General features: G+C 43.1%; 1 protein-coding gene across 5 annotated transcripts in view; it reads left to right on the top strand.

The window, feature by feature from the left end:
* The first annotated feature begins 6 nt into the window (after positions 1 to 6).
* LOC119322805 (histone acetyltransferase MCC1-like) overlaps positions 7 to 5,919 on the top strand; it is a 10,226-nt gene continuing 4,313 nt past the window's right edge. For 2 of the 5 annotated variants that reach the window (XM_037596326.1, XM_037596325.1), the window contains exons 1-5: positions 7 to 323; positions 468 to 612; positions 694 to 793; positions 876 to 1,104; positions 1,709 to 1,780. In XM_037596326.1, the coding sequence (XP_037452223.1) occupies positions 217 to 323; positions 468 to 612; positions 694 to 793; positions 876 to 1,104; positions 1,709 to 1,780 (653 nt within the window). In that variant the 5' untranslated portion in view covers positions 7 to 216. Of the gene's footprint in view, positions 387 to 467; positions 613 to 693; positions 794 to 875; positions 1,105 to 1,708; positions 1,781 to 5,919 lie in introns of all 5 variants that reach the window. The other 3 variants (XM_037596329.1, XM_037596328.1, XM_037596327.1) reach the window with 2 other exon arrangements.

The following is a 5,919-nucleotide window of genomic DNA, read 5'->3' as shown; positions in this document are numbered from 1 at the left end:
GTTCCATCCTTTCCTCGCGATCGACCTCTAGCGCCGCGCCGCGTCCTTCCCCTCTTTCCTCGCGCCGCGGCCATCGAACCCGCTGCGATTCGCCGTGGCAAGCTCGACGCGCGCCGACGCGGCGGCACTCCTCGACCCCAGGGAGCCTTTCCCCCCTGCACCACCCGCCCTCCTGGCAAATAACCTGGTGGATACTCGTCGTCATCGGAGCTTCTCATGTTGGACCCAAGATCCGAAATCTACCCCACCATAGAGTATCGCCCCATCCAGCCCTCCGACCTCGAGGTTCTTGAGAAGATTCATCTCTCGCTGTTTCCTATAAGGTAACTGCACAAGTGGATGCTTCTACGATGTTCTTGCTTGCACTGTTATTACATCACTTGCAGGTATACTAATAGAATTTGTTGCGGCCTATCGACGATTTCCCCACTATTGGTCCATTTAACACAATTCGCTTTTTGCTCTAGGTACGAGAGAGAGTTCTTCTTGAACGTTGTCAATGGTAATGGTGTCATTTCGTGGGGTGCTGTGGACACTAGCAGATCGGATGAAGGCAGGGATGAGCTGATAGGCTTTGTGACCACGAGGATGATTGCAGCAAAAGATAGCGAGGTACAAACAATACGTAGGATCTCCTGAAAAATCCTTGGTCTTAATAGTGAGCTCAGTGGAGCTAATTGTCTGAATTTGCAGATCGAGGATTTATTTAGATATAACAACTCGCACAAAGATCTAACACTTCTTTATATCCTGACGCTTGGTGTAGTGGATAGCTACAGAAACCTCGGCATAGGTTGTTTCCCTGTTTCCTCATCTTAGCTTCACAGTTTGTTAATGGTGATTCAGTTGATCCTCACACGAATTCTCACTTGCAGCTTCTTCGCTTGTTCGAGAGGTGATTAAACATGCTGCAAGTGTATCAAATTGCAGGGGTGTTTATTTACATGTCATCTCATATAACCAGCCTGCAATTAACTTTTACAAGAAGATGCTATTTAAGCTAGTCAGAAGACTTCCGATGTTCTACTACATAAGAGGGCAGCATTATGACTCATACTTGTTTGTGTATTATGTCAATGGGGGGCGTACGCCTTGTTCACCACTGTAAGTATCCATGTTTGCTTATTCTGGTAAATTGTGCTAGTCCATATTTACTACTTATCCACAGTCATGTTTTGATTTGATTTTGTATCCGCAAAGCTTAGTTTCTTGTTAGGATAATATGCAAACTTGACTGTCTGTCCCATGAAGTCTTTCTAGTTTGTTGCGACCAATTGTGGGAACTTTGTAGTGTGCTTTGTTTTGTTGATGGCTGTTCATCTATTGATTTCTGATCTGATCCTATCCATGGACACGTACAAACCTGAACTTATCCACATGAGAGAGCCTGTAGGTGTTGTACCTCTTCCAAGGAATTTCCTTTTCAAAATCCAGTGTATTTGTCCCTATAATTTGGTGTACAATTTTCATCATTGCATGTTTCATTATAGCATGCACAGTTTTTTTAATGGGTTGCTGCAAGCCTGCAATAAGAATTTGATGCTACTATTCTTGTATGTGTACACAACCAAGTTCTTTATACGCTTTGCATAGATCATGTTCAATCTAAACAAAACAGCAACACATAAACCTTGTATGTTTGTATCCTAATGTGTCAATGCCTTCTTATTGAGGAATGAACTGAGGAGATAACATTAATTCTTTTCAGCTTAAACTCGCATATTGGACTTTTGCCTCCTTCTGCAACTTTTGGTGTTGCCTCTCGTGAATACATTATTAGGTACATCCTGAAGTTCTGGGTTATTTGAAGGGAATGAACTCTTGGTGGTAGCCTTCCATTATTGTCTTCGGGCATTTCAAATGGGTGGCATGAAACATGACATAAGTCTTTGTCAAATACTACCTAGTATATAACATGCAACGCTACATCTTAAAAACTTAAAACTAGCTAACTATATAGTTTATTTAAGCTCGCACCCAACTCCCAGCAATCTTGTATATCTTAACATGCAAGAATTTTCTTTGGAGAGCAGCATAGACTGTTCGACAATAGTTGCCTAGTTGGTACCTGTTAGCTCTAAGAGGCATCAATTTGGATGCAATTGTTTGAATATAAGGTCCTCAAAACCTTCAACACACAACTGGAGCTTCTTAATAATTAGTTAAAATAAAACAAGATTCTTGAGTGCATGGTGCTTACATATAATGTGTCAGTTTTAAATTAGTACTCCCTCCGTTCCAAATTACTCGTCGCTGAAATGGATGTATCTAGAACTAAAATGCATCTAGATACATCCATACGTGCGACAAGTAATTCGGAACGGAGGGAGTACATGTCATGTCTTGACACCTTAATAGGTGATTGCAACCTTGGTCAGTCAGGTGAGGTGACAGCTGTCCTTCCTTGCCCCATGTTTTTTAGAGAAAAAGAGATAGCTCGACTTTATAGATAAAGCCAACCAAGCAGTTCACAACAGCATAAGTTACCGCAGTCGCACCAGCAAATAAAGTACGGGTTGCACAGCAACCAAAACAAGCACATAATCGGCACGCAGACCAACAACCTACAGCCTATAGAAGCCAGATAGAAGATCACAGGCGCTACACCAACTACGTCGCCAGAGCCTGCACTCTTGGAGATAAGGAAATCGCAGTAGCTCGAACCCAAGAGATCAGCAGCTCTGTAGCGTCGATGTCACAAGATTTAACCAGCGGCTTCCACTGCTGCATCAGATTCAGAGATTTGAAGATAGTATCAGCAGGTTTAGAAGGAAAAACATGCTCGATAGTAAATTTGTTCCTAGTTGTTCATAGACCCCAGCTAACAGCAGCAAAACCAAACCAAAACAAACGCTTAATCTGACCAGACAAAGAATTGACTAGCAGCAAAAGCTGCTCAAAAGAAGTAGGAGCCCAACTGACACCCAGCCACGACCGGGTGCAACTCCAGATTAATGCCGCAAAGTCACAATTAAACAAAATTTGGTCGGTGTTCTCAGGTCGAGAACAAAGGGAACAAAGAGCCAAAGCCCTGCCATTCTGTTTACGAATCTGATCGACAACAGGCAACTTGCACCTAATTGCCTAACAAAGAAAGACTTTGATCTTCAACGGAATACGAGCTTAAACTTGGAAGAAGAGGAACCAGGGACCAGACGGAGATATAACGACTTAACCGAGAAATTGCCGGAGGTATGAGGCCAGGTCACCTAATCCGAGGTCTCCGAAAGCGCTGGGAAGATGGCAGCAAGGCGGTGCCAATCTTCTAACTCTTCGGCGGTGCCAATCTTCTAACTCTTCAGGAGATAGGGAACGGCGAAAACCTAGATCCCAATTATTGTTAGCAAGGTCAAAAATAGAGATGGCAGGATTACCACAAAACGAGAATAGAATTGGGAAGAGAGAGCATAAAGGGCCGTCCCCAAACCACCAGTCCAACCAAAAACGCATGGATTTGCCATCGCTGACCACAAATTTTACATGAGCTCGGAAGTCATCGCGCACCTTAATCAAGTCACACCAGAATTGGGAGCCATTTGAAGCAGAAGCAAACGGAGGACTAGATAGGGGAAAATATTTAGCCTTAAGAATGTCAAGCCAAAGAGTACCAGGAGAAGCTTTCAGAATACGCCACCACCACTTGATGATCAAACACTTATTCGTAATGGAGGTATTGATAATACCCAAGCCACCATGGCTTTTAGGTCTACAAATGATCTTCCACTTAACCAATCTGTATTTTTTCTTGTTATCAACCACGTTCCAATAGAAACCACTCCGATGCTTATCAAAACCAGCATGCGTACCCTCCGGCAACCAATAGAAATCTATGAGAAACATTGGCAGGGAAGAGATGCAAGAATTAGTAAGGATTATTTTCCCAGCATTATTATTGTACCAACCACGCCAAGGCATAACCCTATTGCCCACTTTGAGCACCATGGGCGCAAAATCTTATATGAAAAGCTTCGAGGACGAGATGGGGATCCCAACATAATTAAAAGGGAAGGTGCCAAGCTTGCAGTTGAGGAGGTTAGAAACCCTCTTCGCCTCCTCCTCGGAACAACCAAGAACCAAAGCTTCACTTTTCGTGAGATTAATTTTCAGACCAGAAAGTGCTTCAAAACATAGAAGGAATTTCAGGTTTGCTATACAAAGATCAGAGTTTTCGACAAGCACAATCGTATCGTCAGCGTACTGGAGATGAGAGACACCTGAGGGAATAAGATTAGAGATAACAGGGGAGATGTGGCCAACGGACGAAGCATGACCAAGAATACAGGATACGGCGTCATCCACAAAATTGAATAGAAGTGGAGAAATAGGGTCCCCTTGTCGTAGGTCCCTACCATTGGCAAAAAAAGGACTAACGATGCCATTGACAGAAACGGCAGTGTGACCCCCAGAGACCAACTCCATTATACGGTGAACATAGGCTCCGTCAAAATCTCTCGACAACAAAACATCCCTCAAAAAAGACCAAAGGACACAGTCATAAGCCTTCTCAATGTCAATCTTGAGAATAATAGTGTTCTTCGAATGTAAGTCATGGTCAACCTCATGTAAGCTGACAATACAATCCAAAATGAAACAGCCCTTAATGAAAGCAGATTGCGTCGGGGAGATCACTCGATGGGCTACAGGAGAAAGATGTGAGAAAAGACCTTTAGAGGGGAATTGAGCCAAATTATTGATGAGAGCAGTGGGTCTAAACTGGCAGATGGTGTCATCACCCTTTGCTTTCGGAATAAGAGAAAGAATAGCATAGTTGGGATGAGAAATGTCAACCGTGCCTAAGCAAAAGCCCTGAATAATGGCATAGACCAAATGTTTAAGAACATGTCAATTTTTTTAAAAAGGGAATCGAAAAACCATCATGAACTGGGGCAGAATTGGAGTTGGATGAGGCACTACCTCATCGATTTCAGAATCAGACAAAGGAATAAGTAGGCTTTCATTTTCCTCCGGTGAAATCAAGGCAGAAGGAGGCCAAAAGTTAGCTGAGATAGAGAGAGGGGAGGAAGGTTGAGCAACAAGTAAAGAAGAGAAGAAAAAAAAGGAGACATAATAAGATTAGCATCAGAAGAAGATTAGCATCAGAAGCCACCACGTCGTTGATAAAAAGCTGGACAATCGAGCACCGACGACGTCTTCCATGAGTAATAGCAAAAAGGTACTTATTAACCCACCACGTCGTCGATAACAAGCCGGACAATCAAGCACCGACGACGTCTTCCATGAGCAATAGCAAAAAGGTACTTATTAAGCGCATCGCCCTTAAGAATCCAAGAAAGATGCCGACGTTGTTGCCAATAAACTTCTTCAGCTTTATGAATAGCGGTTAAGGTCATTTTGAGAGAATACCGATGAGACCACTAGCACTATCCAAACCAACAGAATCAGCAAGAGCATCCAAAGCTTTAATCTGGGTTGACAAGGAGTTCTTATTCCTATGAGCCTCGGCATCTCTGTTAGCTCCCTAGCCTTTCAGAAATTGAGGAAGGTGTTGAGAGAGGAAACACCAATCATCCAAAGGACCAAAGGAACGAAAGGTCGACACCAACAGAGAAGAAATTTTAGAAGAGATCAGGGGAGAAAACCCCTCCACCGAGAACCAGGAGTCAAAATGGAATCTAGAGCTTGGACGAATTGAACAAAACTCAGAGTTCAACAAAAGAGGAGTATGATCTGAACCAATATGAGAATAATCAATAAGGGAAGATCAAGGGTAAAGCGAATCCCACCTAGAACAAAGGAACACCCAATCCAGAACGCAACAAACTAGATCCAGCTAGTGATTGGACCAAGTATAACGGGCCCCAACCCACGGCAGTTCACGAAGAGCTAAATTATCGATTGAAGTCATTAAATGAATCAACACGGGACCAGGAGAAATTGGCGTTATTTTTATTAGCAGGA

The sequence above is a fragment of the Triticum dicoccoides genome, chromosome 6B (assembly GCF_002162155.2).
Source record: "Triticum dicoccoides isolate Atlit2015 ecotype Zavitan chromosome 6B, WEW_v2.0, whole genome shotgun sequence".
Classification (NCBI taxonomy): domain Eukaryota; kingdom Viridiplantae; phylum Streptophyta; class Magnoliopsida; order Poales; family Poaceae; genus Triticum; species Triticum dicoccoides.
Note: the sequence above shows the minus strand (reverse complement) of the source record. Positions and strands in the feature narration are given on the sequence as shown.